This window comes from Strix uralensis, chromosome 1 (assembly GCF_047716275.1).
Source record: "Strix uralensis isolate ZFMK-TIS-50842 chromosome 1, bStrUra1, whole genome shotgun sequence".
In the NCBI taxonomy this organism is placed as follows: Eukaryota; Metazoa; Chordata; class Aves; order Strigiformes; family Strigidae; genus Strix; species Strix uralensis.
This window is the reverse complement of record NC_133972.1, coordinates 28,590,280-28,616,700: the sequence shown is the minus strand read 5'-3', so window position 1 is coordinate 28,616,700 and position 26,421 is coordinate 28,590,280. Positions and strand designations below refer to the sequence as shown.

Sequence of the window (26,421 nt, the reverse complement as noted above, 5' to 3'; positions counted from 1 at the left end):
CTGTGTTCTTGCTAAGCCTGCTCTGGTGCAGGTAGGGATGTGTATATTAATAGAACTAGATTTTGTACCAGTTCTGATTAAATGCACAGTATTTTCTTGACCTTGATAAGAAAGACTGAGTGGGAAAAGTCAAAATGCATTTGTATTTCATATTTAGTATTTGCACAGTGCTTTCTCCATATAAACTATTTATTTCCAGTTACACCTTTGCTGCATGGTATAATTCATTATTTAAATTCCACACTTACCTCCTATCAGAGCAATTTCTGCTGTTGGAGAGCAAAGTCTCCACTTTATTCTTCCACTCTGAAATGTCTGACTGCTCGTCCTAACTGAAATGTTATCTATTTTTAGACCAACTGACTTGCACTCAAACTTCCAGCTGATGGAAGCAGAGGATGACCCCTCTTTTCGGGCTAAATAAACCTAAATAGAAAGAAGACATAGTCAGCATGTCAAAAAATGAGATGACCAACACACATCTAATTAGTTGTTGTAACAAGGACATAAAATCTTAAGATAATACACTTTCATTTGCTATCAAGCCTCCAAACCTTTAAAACTGTACACAGTACAGTTCTGTATAAAATCTCATTCTGAATCCTTAAATCTATTCCACAGTTAGGTAATTGTACAAGTTCATAGTACTTCACCAGGGAACACTAATCTATTTCAACATGCTTGGTAAAGTTTAAGCCACAAAACTACCTAAATTTATTATTTTTTTAAAAAGCAGACCTCTGTTTTTTATATAAATGCACAGGCCCACAAACTTTGATTGTTCATTTTGGTTGTTCAGTATTGCTGATGAAGAAAACTGTGTAACCAGCATTTTAGATTCTTCAGACGTGGCTGCTGGCTACGCACCACCTCTCCTAGGACTTGACGTGTCTTGGTTAAAGCAAATCATACATGTTAGCTGTACATAAATCCTGTATTAACACTATTTGAACTGTTAGATTTGCATAATTTAATGTAGCCCCAACGCTGTTCTAAACTTCACCTGGCTCATATGTTAACATTCATTAAAGTTACTATGAATCCTCACAAGAATTTTGTAACAAGTGTCTGATGGTCCTTTCAAGTCTGGCATCTATGATCAAAAAACCAAGATAATGGACATTACACATTATAGAGTCAGAACTGCCATGATCCTTTCAGAATCCTTAGTTAAGAAAATTTATCAAAAATCTGTCATGTCCAGGTCTGATTAATGTCATACTGAATAGACTTAGACAGCTCTTTAACTTTTAAACTGGAAAGAACAAACATAAATAAAATGGTAATAAACCACAATAGTATGTTTTACTAAAGATCCTACCCTAATATAGAAATGTCACTGACAGACCATAAAACAGAATTTTAGTGTTACTATGCACCAGGCATAAAAATGTTAATGATCATGTTTAAGAAAGCTGAAAAATCCCGAAGGTGTGAGGTGTTACACTGAAGATCACCTGTGAAAATGTAACAGTTTAACCTGCTTTCATGTGAATATAATCTTAATGTTCATGAAAGTGCTCCATGCAATTTTTTAAAAGTACCTCAGCTGGTTCTAGCAAGAGATTTCCCTTGATCAGATCCTACTGAGTTGCTGTATTTGAGTAAGGAAGCCAAAACACTCCATTAATTACTACTCGGTTGAGGTGCACTAAACATAGGCTTTTAGGGATAAAAAAATAAAACATTAGCCTGTCTCATCTTCCATTATAATATCCAAGCATTTAAATCAGAAAAACAGAAGTTGAAGCTTTCTTTTGTGTCTTTTTGACTGTCCCCTAACCTTCACATCTGGCTACTCTTTTTCCAGTATTATTTGAAAAAAGTTTGAATTCAGGGAGGAGGAAAAAAAAAAAAAAAAAAAGACAGACTCAGTCAAATTCTCTTCCACTGGTTCAAGCCTTCTGGAAAACAAGCTTTTAGAAACCCATGGATTTCAGATCTACAAGTTTTTATATCCCTATTATCACCTACTGTAGTCTGCTTGTTTGAGCCCTAGATGACAAGTTATGTCTGGTTTTACATCTGATTTGTGTTTTGTACCCGAGTCATGTATTATAAAGTCAAGTGACACTGAATAGCAAGAAAATACACAAATACAATGGAGATAGCTACTATCAGATTGGCCAAGATCATCATCTATGTGAATCATTTTGATCAACAAAGTTGCAAAGACAGAATACATAACTGATGCCTCTTTTCTGTTACTCCTGGGCTAATACCTATAGTTACCTTTACTGTGGCTTTTATATTTAAATTCCTTTCCATTCATCACATAACTAAATGATAAACAAAATATTTCTGTGAAGGCTCCTTTAGCTGGTAGGTTTCTTGGACAGTTGCTGAATCAAACTCCAAATCCATACCTTGCAGATCTACTAGAGGCTTTACAAAAAGAACAGGCAAACCCCAAACAACCTTTCCCTCTGCTGTCTCCCATAATACAAACAATCATCAACTAAAAGTAATTTTAGATTCATACACAGATTTTCTGCAGGATGCTATTCCTGTAGAACTAACATGCCTCACCCACAAGCCTGAGATATACCTGGATCTGTAGCTCCTAATTTCTCAAGGCCATCATCTCATCCTTTGTCTAGAAAAATTGATGTGCTGTTGAATACGAGGGTAAAGTCTTTTCGCTGGTCTTATAGATCGATCCCTCCCTGTTTTAGTTGATTAGTAGAAATGAGCAGAACAGCAGACTTGTAATTGGTTACAGTGCAAAGACAGTATGTTTCTTGCAAAAGTGAGGATAACTGATCATTAGAGACTTGATGATAGGATGTACTATCAGATTTTTAGCAGATCCTAGAGAAGCAGAGAACAATCGTCCCTCATTCTGAGTTCTTATTACTTCTCTTTTCCTATCAGCCTACCTGGTGTAACATGTTTTATACTATTCTCCAGTTTCTTCCCTTATTCCTTCTCTTTTATGTAGAATAACCTCTCCAAGCTATTCCCCCACTGCATTCTGCAAGTCTGTTATGTACAGACCCAGCACAGGAAACCTCAGAAGACAGTCATAAAGATAGCTCCATTTTTCATCAATGGGATGCAAACCATTGCCTAAGCTAGAAGAATGTTTGGCCAGAGACCTTTCAGACTAGTAAAATGACAGGGGAACAAAGCAGTAACATGCTATAGTCCCCGAAAGGAACAAATGCTCAGTTCCACAGTTGGTAACTGTTGCAGGAAAAGCTGTTGGCCAGTAAATGACCCCTTCCCATCTTACAGGCACCAGTTCTCCTCCTCTTAGACTTGAGCATATGACTTTGCTGCTGCTCACTGTCCTGACAGATGGGAAGGATTCTGGGCAGGGTACACAATAATCCACATAACTGGTTTATGCCTTCTTGCAGATGGAACTGTAATATTTAGGGTGAAAATTTCTTCCTTTGGCTGTGTATCAAAGAGATATGACACACTATAAAGCTATTCTCCAAAACAAAACAAAAACCTTTATTGAAGTACTGCTTTTCAATAAAACGGTATTTGTGCATTTGTCCAAAAGTGTAAGAAGGAAGCCATTTTTTAAAAATTTGGTGCTTTAGCAAGGATTTTACCTACCTGCAGAGAATTCATTCACCCTTTCTGAAAGACAAGCTAAATTTATTTCCAATTTCTTAGTCTGGCAATCTTACCTGAAGCTTAACATTAACATTTACTAACATCAGCTAAATTCAATGAGCACCAAGAGGTTTTGATGCCAAACATTGGCAAGGGTTTTCTATTTTATTGGACTTACACTTTCACCGTAGATTTTACACTTTTAATAACTGTTATCCTTACCATTTTCCAATCTGTTTCAACCTTTCTCCAAATAGACTCTGCCTTCCAAACACCTGTTTCCCAGCCACTTATTTTTTCATTATTATTGGAAATCCGTGTATAACTATCTTCTACTACATTGTAGATGAGGTGGAAGAGTTTAGATGTCTTCTCTTTTTCAGAGGGAATAAAAAGTACTTCTTTTCTTTTCTGAAAAAGTCAAAAAATAGAAGCACCTTCATTCCTCAATGTATTTCAGTAAGACTATGTTACTGCTAAACAGCATGACATGGTTTCCCAATTCAATTTTACTGTCAACTAAAAAAAAAAAATGTCATTTTTAAGAGAGGTCAAGGCCAAAAGTATTTCTGACAAAACAAAAGTTTTAAATCTGTTTCCTACAACGGAACTGCACGTTTTCCAGAGGCAGCAGCAATTTTATTTTAAAATTTTTCATATAATTACTTTTAGAAGTAAATTATTTACAAAATAACATAAAATTAGCAAATTTAGGTAAGAGATTAAAATGCTGGGAATAGAAAATCTGTATGTTGAGTATATTTCTTGTACAATTGGTAAGTAAATGGTTACTTTGAATAGCAAATGTACATATACAGTATAACTTCACGGTATTACTTTTTTTTTTTTTAAAGATTTGTCATTGTTCTTATGAGTTTCAGCAAAGCAGAAATTAAATCTTCTAAACTACGGAGAACTGAAATGAGCTCTTAGTTTCTCAAACTTAAACAATCCTATGAAACTCATTAATTTCACCTAACTGGTTCTATTTAGGATTGTGAGTCATTCCACATGACAGAATCACTACAAAACTGATATAATGAGTGATGGGGTAAGTCATACCTTTGCATGCTGGCTCAAGCTTAAATATGGCTATAGTTCTGATAAACTGTATCACAGCATAAAGTAAGTAAAAATAAAATCTTGCTTTTGAAAATAGTCAGAAATATTAATATGAAAAATCGAGCTTATTATTTAAAAGACTGTTCCATTTACACAATGCTAATTGCTCCCACATTATTTTATTAACAAAAATAGTCGATCAAAACCCACTTCCAGTCTTTAACCAATAGTAATATAAACATGTTTTTAAAGTTTTCCTAACTGCTTTCAACTGCCTTAAACTTTCTAGTTCTGTCACACTGCAACTAATTAAAAAGAAAAAGAGTATTTCTTATTAACTTGCAAGAGCAAAACACACTTTAGATCAAGGATTCCCAAACATTTTTAGAATCAATTGACCACCAGCAATCCTCAAAAATTACTTGTGGACCTCTACTGAATTCACATCAAACTTGCACCTGATGTTTTTGCAGGTTTCACTGTTTGAACTAAATCTGTAGGCTACCTACCATGAAGTGCTGTGCTATTCCTCTGCAGACAATAATCATAGAACCTCTAGTTAGCTACCTCTAAGACGGTCACCAATGCAAAAGTTAAATACCTCTGGACCAATTTCACCTCTGGCTACTCGCCAAGCCATTGAACCTGATGTCCTTCCACCGTATTCTCCGGGTTTAGGTGTTTTAGGAGAAATAAATTCAACAAGCTCCACAATTGTTCTTTCCAAGAGTTCTCTTCTTCTATTTTCTGACAAAGATTGTTGTCTCTGAAAATACATTTAAGAAACAAAGTCAAAAATTCAGAAAATGGTGTTTGTAATTCTGATCCAGAGTGACACCAATGAGGAAAAAAAGAATTGAAATAACATATTAATATTTAAAGTCTAGACTGACTATTATAAACGTTAATCTTATACCACATGTGCAAATACAAATCAGGCATAACTGCATGGTTATTCAACAGCAGTGCTTTTTCTGTGAACTTGCACACATTAACTATGTAGATTTCTTTTAAAATACGGTTTGTGCTATGTTTATAATACATTTCCTTGGGTAATAAAGCATATTTTATAGCTATTTATATGTATTCTGTACCATAGCTGTTCTTGGTATTATCTGGGGAAAGAGAAAGCAAGCATAATTTTTGGGTCAAACTTTTCTTCTCTAAGGTGGAGTGATTTGGCTGGCAACAGTCTTGGTTTTGTGATTAAGCCCTGTGCTGGTCTTGGCTGGGATAGAGTTAGTTTTCTTATAGTAGCTAGTATGGGGCTATGTTTTGGATTTGTGCTGAAAACAGTGTTGATAACATAGGGATGTTTTCATTATTGCTGAGCAGTGCTTACACAGAGTCAAGGTCTTTTCTGCCTCTCACCCCACCCCACCAGTGAGTAGTTTGGGGAGGCACAAGAAGCTGGGAGGGGACACAGCCGGGACAGACCCCAACTGACCAAAGGGATATTCCATACCGTATGACGTCATGCTCAGCAATAAAAAGCTGGGGGAAGAAGAAAGAAGGGGAGAATGTTTGGAGTGATCTGTCTTCCCAAGTAACCGTTACACGTCATGGAGCCCTGCTATCCTGGAGATGGCTGAACACCTGCCTGCTGGTGGCAAGTGCTGAATGAATTCCCTGTTTTGCTTTGCTTGTGTGCGTGGCTTCTGCTTTACCTATTAAACTGTCTTTATCTCAACCCATGAGTTTTTTCACTTTTACCCTTATAATTCTCCCCCCCGTCCCACTGAGGGGGAGTGAACAAGCAGCTGGCTAGGGTTAAACCACAACAAGCCCAAACAAAAGATTAAGTTGGTCTCTGAAAGTTTTTTCACAGTGACTGATTCTGTCTTTAACAATGACATTCATATTTTTGCAGATATCAGAAAACTGAGAAAAACGTATCACCTGCACTTCCAGGTAAATTAGAGGAAAAGAAAAAGAATTACATAACACGCTTTCTTTGCTTTTTATTCCAGACAACAATGTGGAACTGGATAAAGGAAAGTAGATACAGAGAAATTACGAGAAGCACCTCTATCTGAACAAATTCCAACTGCCAAATACCAGTTCTAACACAGCAAGAGGGCAATACACCTCTGCTTGTGTTGATGGATGACAAGCAGTGACTCCAGCAGTACCTCGTGAAACTCCAGGCTTTCCTGAATCTAACACCTGCCCTGGCACTTTGGATACCCATATGCAGTACTACATATCTCACTCCAGCTCACATGAAGTTTGATATGGCTTACCCTAAGTTAACAATACCGAGCCACAACTTTATTCGAGTCACTTTGATGTAGGGAAACCCAGAAGTCGTCATCACTGAAACTAGTGATGCCACACTGAGAATTGGTTGCCCTTGCTCTGCAGCTGTTGTAACAGTATTTGAAAAAAAACCTGTTAAAGAACAGTGCTTCAACACAAAAAAAAAAAGTGCTTCAGAAGACAGGCCTCTTTTATGAATGATACAAGAAACTAGTAAGTTCCTCAACTGTAAAGAGTATAAATATGCTAATTCTTGTCATCTCCCCCCCCACCCAGTAGACTCTTGCATATAAATGTTAGCAGCATGTAAGACATGCATAATGCTCAGACTCTGCAGAGATCAACACTGCCTGAGCTAGGAAAACCTGTAAAGACATTTCCTACAAATGACATAGTCATCAATGGCAACCACATACTGAAACAGATTCCAAGTACTCCATTATCAACTGCCATGGCTCAAACTTCCTGCTTTTGTTTGTTCTTAAGGTATTACCCTCTACTTACAGGCTCAGGCCCCACCTTTCTTTGGTAGACAAAAGGAATAGGAAGGAAGGAAGAGGAATTGTGAACTGCAGCTTTAAAATCAGTTCTGCATCACGTGCAAGTTATGCTGTTGATGCTTCCTGAAGGACTCAGTGCTTTCAGGAGATCAATAACCTGTGATTTAAGTGGACCCACTGCTGGGTAAGCAACAGATAATTTGAGGGTAGAAATTGAATTTTAAACCTTTAAACAAGGAGTACTGGTTCATCTCACATCAATCACCATGAAATGGTTGCAATTCAACCTAAATTACTAGTTTTCCTTATGAGAGCTGACCTGGCTGTAGCTACAACCATTCACAATCACTGCCAAAAACAGGGCCTGGAGCAAATGAAAAAATAATTTGCTTCCCTACCCCACTATCCAATTTCCAGTTAAAGTTGTGGGAAGCTCAGGGTCCTCTCCCCCTTTTCTACAGGGGTAACACACAATGGATGGAATAGGGCAGTATCCATACAAAGTAGGTAAAGAAAAAGTTGTAGACAAGGTGTGATATTGCACTATAGAATAACATCAGATGGTTGGTAATCCAGAGGCTACACACCCATTTAGGAATGCTGACCCAAATAAAACACGGACAGTATTTCTGAAAAGTAAAATAGTGTACTGAATAGATTAAACTATCCTTGTCTCTTTTCCATTTAACAGTGAGTCACTCAACATCCTTTGAACTGTTGTGTGGTCTCTGCTTGGCCACTAAACAGACAGACATGCAGAGAAGTAATAGCCACAGCCATTGCTCTTTAGGCAGGAAAGAGCAAGAATGATCTCTCAGATTCCATTTTCACTAACAGTATAGGTGATAATGTATACTGCATACTGTGCTTCTCTTTAGTTGTAACTTAGAAGGATTGAGCTTGAAAGACACAGTTTAGGAGCTCTGCATCAAAAGATACCAAGACTACCATCCCTCCTAGTGTGGAACCAGTCTCTAGGAGACGATGGGAAAAGGGAAAGTTAGTGGAGGCCACTGCCTATGTCAGTTATCTGCTGAACAGGCGGCAGTGAAGGAAACAGCATACTAGCTGAAAGGAGACTTGTGACTGAGCAGAGTAATGAAAACCTGGTATAAGATGTCTTGGTAACTCCAGGGGTGAGATGCCTTACCCCTCTACTGACCACAGAAGCTGCTGAATACGACAGAGATCCTCAGATAGCAACTTTTTAATGGCCCCTTGATTCTCACTGTGTTGTCACAGTATGAACTTCACCCTTTGCCTAGGATGAATGTAGGAAAAAAACCCTGTTCTTTTGGCAATCCGACGGCAAACTGCCTCTAAGCCCCTGAAATCCAATTCCAACTATAGCAGACAAAAGAAAAAAAGGAGTAAGAGCAGTTACTTACAGGGATTAAATTTATTATTAATTTAATAAATTAATCAAACATTCTGAACAGCTATTGGGCAAAAGGAAGCGTGTGTGGGAGGACGGGAGCATGAGTATCATTCAGCTTGTAGAAAGGGAGAGTAAGTTGTTCTTCAGAGTAAGATACCATTAAAAAGATTGACAAAGGTGTTCTAATAAAATCAGAAGACAGCTTTAATAATACTGGAAAGCAGTACGGAAAGTGTGCAGTACAGAGAAAAAAGGGCTCGGATTTTCCACATGTAGAGAAAGGAAGGCAGGAGATACAAGAGTCTTGGAAGCCCATGTATAGCTTTCTTCCCTGTACTCAATTTTGAATGATATTTTAATTTAAAACATGACCAGAATGCCTGCTATTTCTGTTTGAAAAGTGCTCATGTCAGCCCATGAGCTGCTGTCCTATAAGGTAGGTGGAAATGAGTACAAAACAGGCCATTACACCAACATGCAGCACCATCTGTTGGAGATGGAAATGCACTTTACTGGAGTTCTCCAAACTCGAGTAAGTGAAACAGAGAATGATCCTAGTGTGACATCATTGAGGTGAGGAGGAAGTCAGCCAAGCCAGCCAGTCAGTTGCATGTACCTTCCTGGTTCCATCAATATTGTCAGAGTAATTTTTCAACTTACTGGTGCCTCATTTCCAGTGTTCTTTCCCTACAGACAACCGGTGGAGGAGAAGAGTCTGGTTACTGGTTTCTATAGCCAGTAGATCAAAAGAAAGGCCCCTCAGATCAGTTTTGTAGCCAGCAAGGGTTCGATGCTCAGAGAGGATGTCATCAAATTCGTGCAATCCTGCACAAAGTGCATGTGTTCCTCAGCTTGAATTTCTGATCCTTTACCTCCTTTTATTTCGCTACTCTGGGCAGCCTTCTCAGGGCTTCACTCCACTATGAGACTCTAATTTTTCATTACTAATAAAACAATTTCAAGCTCTGGCCTCAAACAGAGTCCAGCTCAATTCTTCACACTCTTAACATGTGGCTACAACCCTCAAGCCAGCAGGCCTCTAAAAAGGCATAATCTATTTATTAAGTCATCAGCTGTATACTAACACTGGAACTAAAGCTTCTATGCACAGGAATTAGCTCCCGAAGGAAGTGGGGACAAAATGGAACCTCACAGGTGGTTCACAGTTTTGTGGTATTCTAGTACATTGAGTCAAGAAAAGTTTATCCTGTCCCAAGTAGGGAGTGGAAAAAGCTTAACAGAGAGTGCAGAGTGCACTCAGGTTCTGTGGCTATGACATGCAGGTGCGAATGGCTCTACATGTTTTGAGGACATTAGGCATAAACAGTGCATGTGGCTCTGAGCCAAGGCTCTGCTGGTGGTATCAACGCTTCTTCAGAGTCTTGGAAACAGCCTGTGAATCATTCCTCCTCATTCCAAGAGCTTGTAAAAAGTCATGGAAGACAACCTAGACAAACCTATATAGTTTCTTATAACTATAAATATTACTACTTCCAAGTTACAGCATTATCCACGTGAAAAATGCTCAGCCACCCTCAAGGAATCCACGCAGTTACAAAGCAGCTGTAGCCGACCCCCGACATCTGTTGATGCACAAGTCTACTCCAAAGCCGTCAAGAAAAAAATATATACACATGGTATACATTTTATACACACACATTTGACTGTGTAACAGATAATATGATAACCCCCTTACATACCATTCTTTATCTTATTTCACATAAGTGCGGCACTGTGACTGATTCTTATGTATTCAGTGTAAAATGAGCTCTGTATAGTTAGCAGCATTTTATATTCCATAGTGCATGGACATTCCTATCAAGTTTCTCAATATATTCCTTTGTTCAAGGACTTTGTGTTCTGGAAAGACACTTATGTTTTGCTTAAAGAAATTAATTTAAGAAATGCTACATACCGTTCTATTTAGTGCGTTAATTGTTTCACGTAGTGTAGCTTCACTGAGTGCTGTTCTTCTAGAGAGTACCTCTTCATGTTTACAGCTGTATCTCCAGGTCACATCAACCACCTCAAGCACAAGTTGAAGAAGAAAATAAAGCAACCAAAAATTCCCATGTATCTTGCTTCACTTAAAGAGGCTAACTAATCAAAGTATGTTTTTCTATAATAATTCTGGAAATTACACTAAGGTAAAATACATCACACTCTTGCCTCAGGGCAAGTTTGTTAATTATTAACATCATTATTCCTACCTCATCTTTGGAGAATGCAATTATGTAGGAGAGCTTCTTTCCCCACCCAGTTTCATAGAGAAGAGGTTTATCACAGACATTTTCACAGGGATCACAGTGAAGCCATCTTTTCTGAGATGAAGAATATACTTCAGTCCACACATGATCTATATATAACAAAGGCCAAGAATAAACGAAGAATTATACGGATAGATCCTCTCTTCTAATACTGTAGAGTATTGTAACTTTGCCTGATGTATTAAATGAAGGAACAGGTGAAAGAACATATTTTCTGTTTATCTACATTCAGAAAAGTTACCAGAGATTTCTACCTTAGGATCACAGTCCCTTAGATTCAACTAAAGATGGTATCATTCTGAAGTCAATCATCTAACCTTACTTGCAGAACTATATTTCATCTCATCAGGCAACACAGGAAATTGAATTTATATTGTCTTTGTTAGCTGAACTGCATAACTCTATATGCTGCCTGATGGCTAACATACTCTGAGAACCATAAAATGTTTAGCCTCATTTTGCATAGGTTGGTATTAACATTATAATATTCTAGAATACTGGTACCTGTACAGTCCCAGACATATCTAGCTTCAAACCCTACAGCTCTACAACACAGTGTAAAACAGTTAGCCCACTCGCCACAGCGTCCACATCTGGTTTCCAGAAGCTTTTCAGGGTTGTTATACCTACAGGAGAAAAACAAAACAAAACCAGAATAATTGAAAATACATTTCACCTTTCAAAATCTTTACATTGTGACTGTCTTTGTGAGGATTTGAAAATATTTCAGAGCCATTCAGTCCACAGAAGATAATGGAAATGATTGCTGTACTGCACAAGAGAAGTGCAAGCAGAATGTTGTTTTCACTTTGACTCACATGACCCCATCACATGCTTATAGCAGCACTGAAATGAATCTGGTTTTTCTCAGGCTTCAAAATGGACTTAGAATCCATCTTAAAATAAGATTTTTTTTGTATGCTGGTCTTTTAATAGTTAGCAAAAAAATTTAAAAATTGGGTATTTGCTTTTTTGCTACAGACTCGTGCAATACCCTTTGTAATTTCCCACAGAAATTAAAGTTTTCCCTGAAATAACAAAAACCTACCTACATACTATGCCAATATTAACATTTTATTTAGAAGTTGTACTTTATCAAATTAACAGTAAAATAAATAGCAAGAAGGAAATCAGACAAGTATTCAGAACAAGGTAACATAAAAAAAGCAGTATACTGTTTTTAAAAATCACTAATCTTATAGAGCAATTGCTGGTTCATCAACCATCCCATCATGTTACTTAAAACGGTTTCTCTAATCTTTCAACCAACAACGTATCACTTGTTCACAAAACGCACAAATGCAGAGCTGTTTCTTGAAAGAGAAGAAAAAAAAGACAAAGTAAATCTTTATATGCTCACCTTGGGAATCTATTACAGAACTGACACTGGTTACAGTAATGATTTTCCACTCGATGGACACTCCACCTTAGATCATCATCAGTAGGCAACAGGTAGTCACTTTTAGGCTCTGTCTGCCCACCACACCTGCTGCAAGGAAGATTATTTACCCAATGAAAAAAGTCATTCTTAAACCAGTCCAAGAGCTCCAACAATAAGAAGTCCTCTTCATTTACATGTGCACCTGTAAAATTTACACAACAGTTAGGTCAAATGAAAAAATAATTTAGTTGAACTTTTCAGTATCTACATAAATCACCATCTCTGGGCCTTTATTATATTTTAGAAGTCTCTATAAAAAAAGCTTCAATTGTTACTTAAGCACACACAAAAAAGAAAATCTAGATTCTCAAAGACTGAATAATGTCAAACTGCATATGTAAAGAACAAAAAACTGCACTCCTGAAGACTACAGATAGCGTGAGAATAAGAAACTGCTCAGAAAAACAATTCAGATATACAGTGATGCCCGGTGAAGTTTCTCATGCCCCTCATATTCTTAAAGGGCTTCGGAAGAGAGTGTTAATTCCTCTTCTGGCTCCAGTTTCCAGCAGAGTCTAGGTGGTTTCTGGAGTATGTGAAAGATAACTTCCTGACACAGCTGGCAAGGGAGCCAACTAGGGAAGGTGCCCTACTGGACCTGTTGTTTGCAAACAGAGAAGGACTTGTGGGTGATGCGATGGTTGGATGCCATCTTGGGCATAGCAATCATGAAATGATAGTTTTGAATTCTTGGAGAAGTAAGGACACAGGGCAGCAGAACTGCTACCTTCGACTTCTGGAAGGCAGACTGGTCTGTTTAGGAGACTGGTTGACAGAGTCCCTTGGAAGGCAGTCCTGAAGGGCAAAGGAGTCCAGGAAGGCTGGACATTCTTCAAGAAGGAAATCTTAAAAGTGCAGGAGCAGGCCATCCCCACATGCTGAAAAACGAGCGGGTGGGGAAGACCACCAGCCTGGCCAAACAGAGAGCTTTGGTTGGAACTCAGGAAAAACAGGAGAGTTTATGACCTTTAGAAGAAGGGGCGGGCAACTCACGAGAACTACAAGGATGTTGTGAGGTTATTCAGGGAGAAAATTAGAAGGACCAAAGCCCAACTAGAATTTAAGTCTTGCTACTGCCATAAAAGACAATTAAAAAAGTTTCTATAAGTACATCAGTAACAAAAGGAGGGCTAAGGAAAATTTCTATTCTTTATTGGATGCAGGGGAAACAGTGGATGAGGAAAAGGCTGAGACACTTAATGCTTTCTTTGCCTCAGTCTTTACTACTAAGACCAGTTGTTCTCCAGGTACCCAGCCCACTGAGCTGGAAGACAGGGAGCAAAATAAAGCCCCCATAATCCAAGGGGAAATGGTTAGCAACCTACTACACCACTTAGACACACACAAGTCTATGGGGCCAGATGGGATCCACGCAAGGGTACTGAGGGAGCTGGCAGAAGTGCTCACCAAGACACTCCCCATCATTTATCAACAGTCCTGGCTAATGAGGGAGGTCCCAGTTGACTGGAGGTTAGCAAATATGACACCCATCTACAAGAAAGGCCAGGAGGATCTGAAGAACTACAGGCCTGTCAATCTAACCATGGTGCCAGGAAAGATTATGGAACAGATCACCTTGAGTGCCATCACACAGCACGTACAGGACAACCAGATGATCAGGCCCAGTCAGCATGGGTTTATGAAAGGCAGGTCCTGCTTGACAAACTTCTGTGACAGGGCGACCTGCTTATTGGATGACGGAAAGGATGTGGATATTGTCTGCCTTGACTTTAGTAAGGCCTTTGACACCGTTTCCCACAGCATTCTCCTCGTGAAACTGGCTGCTTGCAGCTTGGATGGGCACACACTTCGCAGGGTAAAAAACTGGCTGGATGGCCGGGCCCAAAGAGTGGTGGTGAACGAAGTTAAATCCGGTTGGCGGCCGGTCACGAGTGGTGTCCCCCAGGGCTCGGTTTTGGGGCCACTCCTGTTTAACATCTTCATTGATGATCTAGACGAGGGGATCGAGTGCACCCTCAGTAAGTTTGCAGACGACACCAAGTTGGGTGGGAGTGTTGATCTGCTCGAGGGTAGGGAGGCTCTGCAGAGGGATCTGGACAGGCTGGAGCGATGGGCTAAGGCCAACTGTAGGAGTTTCAATAAGGCCAAATGCCGGGTGCTGCACTTGGGCCACAACCACCCCCAGCAGCGCTACAGGCTTGGGGAGGAGTGGCTGGAGAGCTGCCAGTCAGAGAGGGACCTGGGGGTGTTGATTGACAGCCAGCTGAACATGAGCCAGCAGTGTGCCCAGGTGGCCAAGAAGGCCAATGGCATCCTGGCTTGCATCAGAAATAGCGTGGCCAGCAGGGACAGGGAAATGATCTTACCCCTGTACTCGGCTCTGGTGAGGCCACACCTCCAATACTGTGTTCAGTTTTGGGCCCCTCACTACAAAAAGGACATGGAATTACTTGAGCATGTCCAAAGAAGGACAACGAAGCTGGTGAAGGGTCTGGAGCACATGTCATACGAGGAGTAGCTGAGGGAACTGGGGTTGTTTAGTCTAGAGAAGAGGAGGCTGAGGGGAGACCTTATCACTCTCTACAACTACCTGAAAGGAGGTTGTAGCGAGGTGAGTGTTGGTCTCTTCTCCCAAGTAAGAAGACAAAAGGAAACAGCTTCAAGTTGCACCTTGTGCAAGGAGGTTTAGATTGGATATTAGGAAAAATTTCTTCACTGAAAGGGTTGTCAAGCATTGGAATAGGCTGCCCGGGGAAGTGGTGGAGTCACCATCCCTGGAAGTATTTAAGAGACATGTAGACATGGCACTTAGGGACATGGTTTAGTGGTGGACTTGGCAGTGCTAGGCTAACAGTTGGACCGGATGATCTTAAAGGTCTTTTCAAACCTAAACAATTCTATGATTCTATAAATATTCTTTTCCTATTCTTAGCTATTAAACTAGGAATAGCAAATGCTTTGATTTCATAATCTCAAAGAACTAGACACTGACAGCAGTCTAGACAACCAGATGTAATATGAACAGACTTTCTATAAACACAGCTTAATTATTGTAGAACATATACCATGTGAGCAAGTTGAGTTTGTTTATAAATTCAGCACACACACACACACACCTTTGTCAGCTTACCCAAGCTAGACACAGGATGTCTTTATTTTTCTACTCTAGCTGATTTCACCACACTAGATCATCAGACTCTTCTTGCTTTCTTGTGTTCACAACAGGTGTTAGAATCTACTCACACACTGTCACTATTCCACCACCCAGTAATAACTCCACTTTACCTAATTAATAAATTTAAAAAGCCAGTCTTCCAAAAGAGATCCAGCCCTTCTAATTCCTTAGGGTCTTCAAATATATATTCTGCTACAATGCTGAGAGATACTCCTTCTCAGATTCATAATCATTCAGATAAATCCTCCTATTTACTCCATCATCTAGGCCACACTGCAATCTGATATTAATACCTGCTTATTTTATGTACTACAGTTTGCTTGTAGTCACAGTGCAGACAGATCTGACTAATGAATATGAAGACACAAATTTAGTGTAACTTCCTTTAAGCAGCATTTTTATAAATTATTTTTGTGCACTAGCTCCTTTTTCAGGATGGTGAAGAAAAACTAGGTAAAATGTGTTTTATTTATTTAAGCTCAATTCTTGCCTTCCTCTGAAGCTGAATCAGTCTTTGGTACAAGACTCTGCGGAGGCAGGGGGGTGCTCTCTATTAAAACACACATTGCCAAGACTATGAAGCACATGAGAAAAGATCATCTGTTACTCAGAGCAAGAAAACTTGATTTTTAATTGCCAAATTTCTATTTTAACTTATTATGTGTGAAAAACATTTGTGCTGAAACACTCAGACAAGGTGTTAGTGCTTACAAAATGGATATGCTTGTATATTCAAACTTACTACTAAAAACTGAATGAGAAGATTTCGAGCACAGGCCATATTCTCTTCTCCTGGATAACAACATGAAAACCAGAATCTACTATGAAAATATGACTGCTATCATATGAATATTCTTCTCTTGGATCGAAAAATAAATCCTTCATGAAAACATTGCATGGAAAGAATGACAAATGTGATTTATTTGAACAAAAAACAGTTGGCTGTGACAGGCAGCTATTTTTGTCTGCACAATCCATCTTTCTAATGAAAAGTGGTAAAGGGAAACAGTTAAAAAAAAGAGTCTGTACTTCTGATCAAATGACCATAATCCTCCTAGCCAAAAATGCCTGTTATGGGAAGTCCTAGAAACACGTGTCTCCCAGCACTAAGTAGTTATTCCCACAGGTGACACATAATACAGCAATACAGATAAACCAAATCAGCTGAAAGGGCCAATTCCCCATACATCTCATACACAGTCCATTCCCAAAGGAATGTTTCTATAAAGCTCTTTAAAAATGCTTTCAAAGTGTCACAATCCAAAACAGTGCAATTCCATCCCTTCCCCTTTATTTGTACCCAAATTAAGGTCTGGAAGCCATTCTGAATAGTTCAGCTCGATGGTTTGGGAAGAAGCACCTGGAAACATCACCCTCCTCCTTCCTTCTCCTTTTTAATAATGTGGACAGCAGAATTAGAGCAGAGTCTAAGAGGTATGCTTGTCTTTATTTTCCTTTTTAAAGGAATTTAAATAGTTTTCATGTATTACTGCCAAGTCTCTTTTCCCCATTGCATTGTTCTACATTGCTGAATGAGAATGCTTTGTACTTGTTTATGTGGTTTCCTACTTCCCAGTATAGCTTCATAAAAAGAGAAAAATCACTAGGAAAATCCAGTGTCAAAAAGTTCCCTAATACCAAAGGTACAATTACATGTTAGTGAGTGCTTGTATGAGACACCGCAAAGTCATTTATAAAAATAATGACAAGAGCTTGGTTTTGGTTTGCAAATCAACAGCACTACCACCAAGTTAGCAGAATTGCTTCAAATACAGTCTTCTATCGAAGACTCACAATGAAAATTATTTTTTTGTTTTAAACTAAAACACTTCCAAGACCATATTTATCTCGTACAAGTAACATTTCACTATATTGCTGAAACACGTCTAAAACTTTTACTTGAAAATAGAAATGTCATTTTAAACTGACAAAGGCTTTGTACATTCAAAACAATTTTGCGTTTATGAATATAAATTTTAACCTATATTTCACTTCTAGCTCCAAGAGGATTGCACGTGAACAACGCTATTCATTTAAGCATTAGCAAGAAAGGTGATTCTTTGTATTGGATTGGAAAGGTATCACACAAAATCTGACCAATATCACTTTAAAAACAGAAGCAGCATTTTGAAATTTTATTCTGAATTTGGAATTGTAATACATATGGGAAAATTGCACTCTGACAATTTCAAAACAATGACTACTCAAACAAGAAGCTCCTGTCCTCTTGTTGTAGCTACTTCACTCTAGGTGCAAGGAATGTAACAGTACATGCACAGCTCATTTGTTTCTCCTAGCCCTGTTTACTACTAATTCAGAAATTAAGAGTTCAAAATTTCTACATGAAAGCAGTAAAGGATGGATGACAAAAATGAAATTAAAAAAACCAAACAAACTAGGAGAGAGTAGAGTAGAAAATTTGAAAATTAGGAAGAAGGTAATTCTAATTTAGAGACAACGTTTGGAACCTGCAGACGTGACCAAATCCACACACCTAAAGCACAGTAGATATATACATCATCCAGATGTTTGAAATAATATTTATCATTTCATACACATTATAACTTGGTAGCATTACCTTTGTCCAGTCCTGTAGCTTGTGCTAGCTTTTTCTGAGCCTTCCCTTTCAATTGCTGGAGAGGAATTGAAGCTAGTGCTTTCTGCTGAATAGCAGGATTCTCATACATCAATACAAGATGCTCAAATTTTGTTTGAAGTGTTTTCAAGATATTTGCAGCCTGCAAAAGGATTTTCAGTCACTAGATGGTTTATGAACTTCCACCTTAAACCAAAAGAACAAAGCTGTCCTATTTTAGTTTAAGTGAATCACAACTCTGTACTCAATTACATTATATATTTCTTTACAGGCGAAATGTTTATTTGTAAAGATATCCATAAATATCACAGACACCACCCCCCAAACTGTAAAGCCAGCCTTGTAATCTTCAAGCATTCTGAATGGTGTCTTGAGTGAAAAAGTGTACTGATTCAGAGAGAAAAGACACCTCTGACAGCAAAATTTTTTACTTGCTCCACACCCCCACTCCCATTTCTTTTGGACACTTTTCACCTGAAGTCCACAAAAAAACCTGTAATTCATTCAATTTCCTGGACACTGCTGCACCAGTTCACAGAACTACTATTGAAGAATGCTGCTTTTCTATTCCTTACTCATGAATGCTGCTTGTATATTTCTACTTCTTCTTCTCTCACAGATCAACTCTGGCCCAGATTTGAATAGATAGCCCTGTGACCATATACTGAACAGTATTTCACTAGAAATCAAATATAAGAACTAGGCTTCTTCAGTCAGTTATCCCAAGTATCACTTAGTGGCAACTACATATTCAACCCAATAAGGTACACCCATATCTACTAAAATAAATAGCTAAAGTTATTAATAGTGGTGTTAGCAGCTGAGCAAACTATTTACTCCCATTTAAAAGGGAGACAACACAGAAAGTGAAATGGGATTTTAAAATTAAGAGTCTGGCATATTTGGGGGGGGGGGGCAGGCAGGGAAAGCCTGTGGTACTGCTAAACTACCCTTTCTCTACTGCTTTAGCCCTGTTAACTACCATCTTTGTTTCATAAAAAATCCCACACTTTCCTGAGATGCTAGCAGCAAATGCAACATAATATGCAGGTGTGAAAACTCTTCAGAAGATAACTTCTTTCAAAGGAGCATTTAAATTAGGAGTGATTATTTTGATGCTGGACAGTACTACAAGACCAGTCCTTACTTCTCCTAACTGCTGAAAGAGAACAGAACTGGTTTTACTCTTACTGGAGCTCGCCAGCTGTAGGTAACTGGTTAAACATCATGAACCCAATTGTGTTCAGATTCACTTTAACACAAGTTGAAAGAACAGAAATAAGGGAAGTTAGGGGCTGCCAGTGGATTATAGATCTTCATGTTCTGTCAGCTTCTTGAAAGCATTCAGAGATATTGCTCAGCACAACACAAAGTCTCCCGGATTATTTGACAATTCAGATTTCCCACTGGCAAACACCATCAATGTTACAGTAGTGATTAACTGGTTTCATGGAAACCACCGTATACTGATAAAGTCTTATGCAAACATCTAGATGTGTGGTAAACCTCACTGCAAAACTAAGTGTGGATACCTCTTTCCTCCTATAATCACTACATCATCCAGCAAGGGATCAGAATCCATCCACCAGAATAACGCATAGCCAGAGCTTTTATTTCTCCAAGTCTCAAGAACACCTTATAATAAGAAACACAGAAGAGCCACAGATGAGGCAAAACAATGATGGGTTAGGTCCTTAAAACAGTGTCATTCAGGAATGTTCCTGTGCTGTCTCAAATAATCCAAGTCTTCCTGTGTTTACTAGGACTCCCATGAATCACAGGTGTAACGCATATGCAAGAAAAAAATACACACACTACAAAAACTACTCTAAATCTCTCTGACATGTGACAGCAGCACATACAATAATACAACTACACTTCTGCAGTATACTCACTGAAAAACACCACACCTACTGCTGTGCAAGCAAAACGACCAAGTCATAGCCAGAAGGTATTTTATGGACTTCCTTCCAGTCAACCCAGACCATAGAGACCGAATTCAATGGCTCAGAGTACTATAAGTCCCTGAAGAGATCAGCTGAAATACAGCATTCCAATACTAGAGTGCCAATATTGCATTAGCAATGTCTAAATAAGTTTGGTCCCACCACCCATGTTGAATGTCAAGGAGCATGGAGAAATAACAGTTGCAGAGAAATGGATCCACAACTCTGATGGCTAGCATAAGACAGAGTAGAATAACTGGAAATGAGAGGGATTAACCTCAGAATACATCAAGAATCAACCTGAAATCTGCAACATTTTTCTCACTGAAAGACCAACACAACTTTTAAAGCTTCCAGCAATGCAGCAAGTCACTCTAGAAGTTTCATAATCACTTCCAATGCAGAAGTGGCTGAAACAGTCAAACCCAAGAAGCAAACCAAAAAAAAACCCAACCAAAAATTCAAATAAACCCAGACAGTATATTTTAAAGGCAACTACTGGTGTGCTAACACAGTTAGATTAAATGGCTCAATATTCAAGTGCCTGCAACAGTTCCTTTCCCAAAGGACATTATGGGTGATGACAGGTCAGTGAGTGCTCTCTCTCCCCAAAAGCCATTACTTCAATCTATGCTTTGCCATTTCTTTTCCACTGATCTTGGGTAGGTATTGAGAAGCAATAGTATGTCATAGTTCAGCATCCAACAATATACTGAAAATATCATTTGAGACAAACTCTGTTTAAGGATTTATGAGCTTTTGGAAGGATTCATCTTACATCAGCTTTAAGACTGAAGTGACTGACACCGGTTCTAGGGGGAAAAACTCTTTAGAAAGTTAAACCAAAGCATCCTTCAAACCTTTTATCAAAAGGCATAACTTCATTTTTCAAAGTTGTATGAGGTGTTAAAGAGTGTTCTCCCATCAGACCAGGTAACATCAGATGAAAGGACTCTGCATCTCTCTCGACAGGAAACTTCATCTCCACCTCTTGGACAACGGAAACACAGCCTAAATAACTATAGATTTGTCTTTGCCTGGCTAAATTCCAGTGTCTCACAACAGTCGCATGTGAAAAAAGAAAGCCCTCTCAGGCTACCCATGGAGGTCATAATGCATGAACTGAGACACCTAGAATGATAAACATTACAGTTGTGCTCCTGTTCTTTTGCTGGCTCTCAAATACCAAAGACAGTATACAGCCCTAGTCTTAGCTTCCCTCCCCCACTTTGTTCCCCCACCTTGTTGTTCCTTCTGATACAAATCAGCTTTTTTTTTTCACAACATCTTGATTAATGGAAAAAACATTTATGGACATCTTCAACAAAATCTCTTGCTAATATTCTATTTATGGCATGTTTCACGTTGAAGTTGCATGGAGACCAAAGAAAACACTCAAAAACTTCAGGGTTAGCTATGAGGTCAGACCAAGTTGCTCTGGGCTTTATCCAGTCAGGTCTTGAAAACACCCACATTTGGAGACTACACAGCCTCTCTGAGCAATCTGTCCCAACCGTTAACTCTTCTTCAGTCTTTATATTCAAGATTAGCATCTACAAAGCTTTCACGTTATAATTACCATTTCAAGAGATTGCACAAGTGATGTTTCTGGTTGCTGATGGGCAGGGGCAAGAACAGAATCAGCAAGTCTTGAAGGCTGTGTGCAACCGTCTGAGTGCTGCTCACAGTTTCAGAGGATGATGGTCTGTGGATTTGATTTGACTTATTCAGTCTGCTACTCCTCTCTCCAGCAATTAAGTCTCTGATTTTACGTAGCTGCTCAATCGAAACTTCCTTAGGGAAAAGCAGGTGAGTTTCTCCCTAAAATTTAGACAAATTAATTCAGCAGTTAATGCAGATCTAAGTTAGTCGGTGGTTTGTATCTACTCCTAACAGCTATACCATTTACTGGAAGTTAGCACACTAAGGCTTGACAGGATTCAGCCTTCAGATTAGGCAGCTTACAGCAGAAGCTATTAGATCAAGAACCATCTAGAGAAAAAGGGCTCATAGCAACATGTTTTTGTTAATAACTTATTTGGCAGAGCCACACATGGACAACGCAATTACAGTTTGTCAGAGAAAGCAGCAACAACAGAAATGAACAACAAATGCTCAGTTCTCACAGGACAGCAGTGAAATGCTAGGCAACAGAGGAGGATACCCAAAGTCTGAGGAAGAAGCCCCTAGAATGACATCTGCCAGGAATTCTCTTCTATACCGGTATCTTTTAGGTTTTATGATTTTTCAGATGGGAAATATTGTTCTTATTTAGATCTGTACACAGCTTGATTTCTGGGTTCCTATTTTCGATTGTAACATGATTACTGGTAGCATAACAAAAGATTAGTAATTACAACAGAAGCAAATATCAGTGTACTTAACCTAAAGAAAAAGGTTACTAAAAACATGAATATTCTGAAGCATTCATACTTTGAGAGTTTCAGTTTCTACCACTGCAGCACTTCATCAAACAGTAATTTGTTTATCCACAGTTACCTTAGGTGACCTATCGTTGCAGACACAGTGCTTCAATTTAACATGTAAAATCACCACAAAACTAAATGGAATGTATCAATCCAGCAGAAGAGTCCTAATTTTTTAATTGAAAAAGTTGGCTTACCAAGAGAGACAAAAGAAGGAACAATTTTAGTTATCGCAGTTGGAGAAGCTTGTGAGCTCCAGCCACAACTGACAAAATAACCATAAGACCAAGCCAACGTGCTCTTAAAGGTCTGAGAAGTGGGAGTAGCACTTTATAACATGATTAAAATGACTATGTTATTACTGCTCGAGTGCTTCACTAGCTACGCTGACTAGCTCTGGGCTTAAACACATCATTAAAAGTCATCTCCTGAGCACCAGCATAAGAATAACTCCACAGACCATTTCTCTCTCTGCTGTCACCATTTCTTTCAGCATACTTTTGTTTTTAATTAGGACAATTACACTAATTAACTTTACCTGAAGAGAAGGCAGAGCTCTCATGCCAGCTGGACCTAAATACCATCATGTATGTATCCATATAGAAGCATGGCATCAAATAGACAAATTAAAGCAATGCTAGAGCAAGAGCATTGCACCATTAAACAAGAGCTGGGTTTTCACCCCAGCTCTCCTATAATTACGAAGGCTGCTTCTAGCTTAACAAGCTTTGGCTTAAATTCCACCAAGACAAGGACCATTTCAGGACACAAAGCAATCTTTGAAATACATCTTTTTGACTGCAACAGAATCAAGATCCACTCGAGACTATTTTAGGATACAGTTTCATAACTGTTTTAACTGGGTAAGAGTCCCACCCTCCCACTACTTCAATAGTCTGTTGCCCTCCACTGCCATCATGACAACACTAGTACTTGTGCAGCTACACTGTGAATTGGCTGAAAAGTTTGGTTTTTTTTTTTGGTGGGGGGGATTAATTTTTAATCAGATCAGCTTCCCTCATCTAACTCACTGTGGGGCCACACAAGCCCTGCTGCTTGTTCTTACCATCAGTATAAGAGCTGGATTTCCCCCCCTCCACCCCCTTCCAAATGACAGTTTCAACACAGGTTTACAATATGGAAACTACTGTCTGATGGTGCAGTCCAACGTCCACCTAATAGTGGGCTGCTACTAAAAGAAGGGGTTTTAACCCCATTTCCCACCATTTGTGCCAGCATAGATATCTAACTGACCACTAAGCAAACTAGTAGTGTGCCTGAATGGCAGAAAAACAATCTTCTCACAGATCAGGTTAGCTCTACCTCCACCAGATTTCTGAAGTAACCTCATCTAAATTTTCTGTTGATTAACTGCAGGTAAACAAGGATTGAAAGAGAATAGCAACTGGCTTAAAATGTAGTGCCCTGCAACTGGGAAAGCAAGAAAAAAAATCCAATTTTAAGTTTTAGTGTGTAAACTGGTGAAGACACCATAAATTACTAAGTTATACTCACCTCTTGAAATCCCATCTCAAATAAACATTCAACTGCTCCTCTGACAGGCAACAGCCTCGTGGAAAATGCCGGATTTCCAATCTGAATTAATCTATATTTTTCTTCATAAAGATTCCTGAAGAAATCAAAAGCTTTAATTATGTTTATAAATTAAGTAAACACTTAAAAGCTGGGTAACTGCACTAAACAGCATTCTCATTCATAAGAGATTTTTTTAAAAGTTTAGCTTCATTCACACCATATAGGCAGAATGTGAAACCTATGTAAAGCTTTGTCCTTCTGCATTTAACTTTGAGAGTTACAAACTAGTTCTAAATTTTAGTTTGCAACTCAAGTTCACAAATACATGTTTTGTAGTCCTAGCCAGCAGGGCTTAGTCTGCAGTGATGCTTAAAGACAACTTCATGTCCCCTTCCACCTGGTAGCATTCTAAATGAACTCCTCAGCTTGACGCTGGATGGTTTTAGGCCACTACAGAAGCTATGCTAAACTTCCTGGTACATGGGTGGAACTACTGTGGTCTCTTTGCTTCTTGAAGGGCTACCTCTCAGTTCCCCTTTCCTCTTTCAGGGAGGAGCCTTCTTCTCTCGCCTCTGTCTTTAAAAGGCGTCACCCACTGTTCTTTGTCACACAGCACAGTTTTTGCAAGTGGTTGACAAACCAGATATAGACAGGGAGGGGCAGCTCATACATCTTGAGTTGCTTGAAGACATCAAGGTCAATCATACATACTGGTGTGCATATATATCCTACAGAGCCACCTCACAAAAATTCAACTATAATTAACTCTTGATACCAACCTGAATCAGAAGAGAAAGGCAACAAAAAAACCCAAGTTACTATTTTAGCATTACTTGTTATACATCCACTAATTTTTAGGTGCTTAAATGCTTGCAGAATCAGGGCCAATGCAGGCTTTTATGTTTAACATAAAAAAGAAGCCGTCAAAACAAACCAACAATAAAGAAAGATATATAAATCCAAGTTGCTACACTTAGGTGAGAACTAATCTTATTTTTAAATAACAACAAAGAAGCAAGATGTTTTTTAACTTTGATATTGCATAACAAAATTGAATCCAGGGCTCATCTTTGAGATGTTCAGTCTGTAAGACCAGAAATAAACTGCTGCGTGTGAGTGTTTTGTGATAAACTGTTTCTGAAGCTGCATTAGTAACCCAGCAGGAATTACTAAACTCACCGGCAGACTCTTTTCTTACAGACGCACTAATCAAGGCGCTTGATCTGTCAGGCCGCTGCCGCCCGACCTCCGCCCGGGAGCCCACAGGCGCCTTCGGCACCACGCACACTCGCGACCAGCGAGCCACGGCCGGGAACCAGGCGCTGGCCGCAGGGCGGGACAGCCAAGCCCCTCGCACCCCGACCCCACCGCCCGGGGTGGGTGAGGGCACCCCCCGCCGCTGCCCCCAGGGCCGCTTTCGGGGTCAACAGCCCCACCAGCTGCCCCCCACGAGAGGGGCAGGCGGAGGGCGGGCGCCCCGGGGGCTGAAGCGGCGGGCTCACCCTGCGGCAACGCCCGCCGCCCCAGCCGCTGGCCACCGAACCCGGCCCGGCCGCGGCAGGGCGGCTACACAGGGCGCCCCCCACCCTGCCCCGCTCACCGGAGAACGTTGCCCGCGTAGGCGAGGAGCAGCCGCAAAGTCTCCAGGAAGATCTCCCGCCCGTTCTGGCGAAGCTCGCTCAGGGCAGGAGAGCCCGGCGAGGAAGAGGCCCAGGGCAGCCGCCATCCCGCCGCCCGCCCCAGCCGGGCAGCGCCGCCATCCCCCCGCGCTGCGCCAGGAAGGCGCGGCAGCACGCATGCGCAGTCGGCACGGCGAGGTCACTACCCTCAGACCCCGCCCCCCCAGCCGGCATGGCGGGGCCTTAAAGGCGCAGAGCGTGTACGGCGGGAGGCGGCGGCGGCTCCGCGGCCGTGTCCTGCCCCAGGCCGCGCTCCTCCGGCGGGCAGCGGCCGTGCTGCCCCGTCTGAAGTCGGGGATGTTACAGGAGCGGCTAAACTACCTTATCCTGACGATTTTAATGGCGCCGCAATCGATATCCAGACCCGCCTGTGCAGTAGGGCCTCTCGGTGACACGGGGCCCTCAGGAGCTCCCCTGGGAGGAGGGAACGTTACAGAGGGGTATAAATCCCCTTTTACACCACGCTTGTTTGCTTGCGCGATCTGTTGGTGCCACGCGTTCAGCCTCACTTAGGCTACCAGCATGGCAGGGCTACTGTAGCTACTCACCCCCCCCTTGGCACCTCGTTTGGCCCTACCCAAAGTCTGTCCAAATGACGAAAAAAACCCCCTAGTTTCTGTCTCTG

General features: G+C 40.1%; 1 protein-coding gene across 1 annotated transcript in view; it reads right to left on the bottom strand.

The window, feature by feature from the left end:
• Positions 1–25,914, bottom strand: part of NGLY1 (N-glycanase 1) — a gene marked incomplete at its 5' end in the record, with an annotated part of 28,303 nt that extends 2,389 nt beyond the window's left edge. The window contains 12 exon segments of the mRNA XM_074862845.1: positions 249–426; positions 3,793–3,981; positions 5,234–5,398; positions 10,685–10,795; positions 10,980–11,125; positions 11,541–11,662; positions 12,397–12,619; positions 18,192–18,351; positions 21,735–21,817; positions 21,820–21,976; positions 24,097–24,211; positions 25,718–25,914. Coding sequence (XP_074718946.1) covers positions 249–426; positions 3,793–3,981; positions 5,234–5,398; positions 10,685–10,795; positions 10,980–11,125; positions 11,541–11,662; positions 12,397–12,619; positions 18,192–18,351; positions 21,735–21,817; positions 21,820–21,976; positions 24,097–24,211; positions 25,718–25,914 — 1,846 coding nt within the window.
• Between the last annotated feature and the right edge of the window lie 507 nt (positions 25,915–26,421).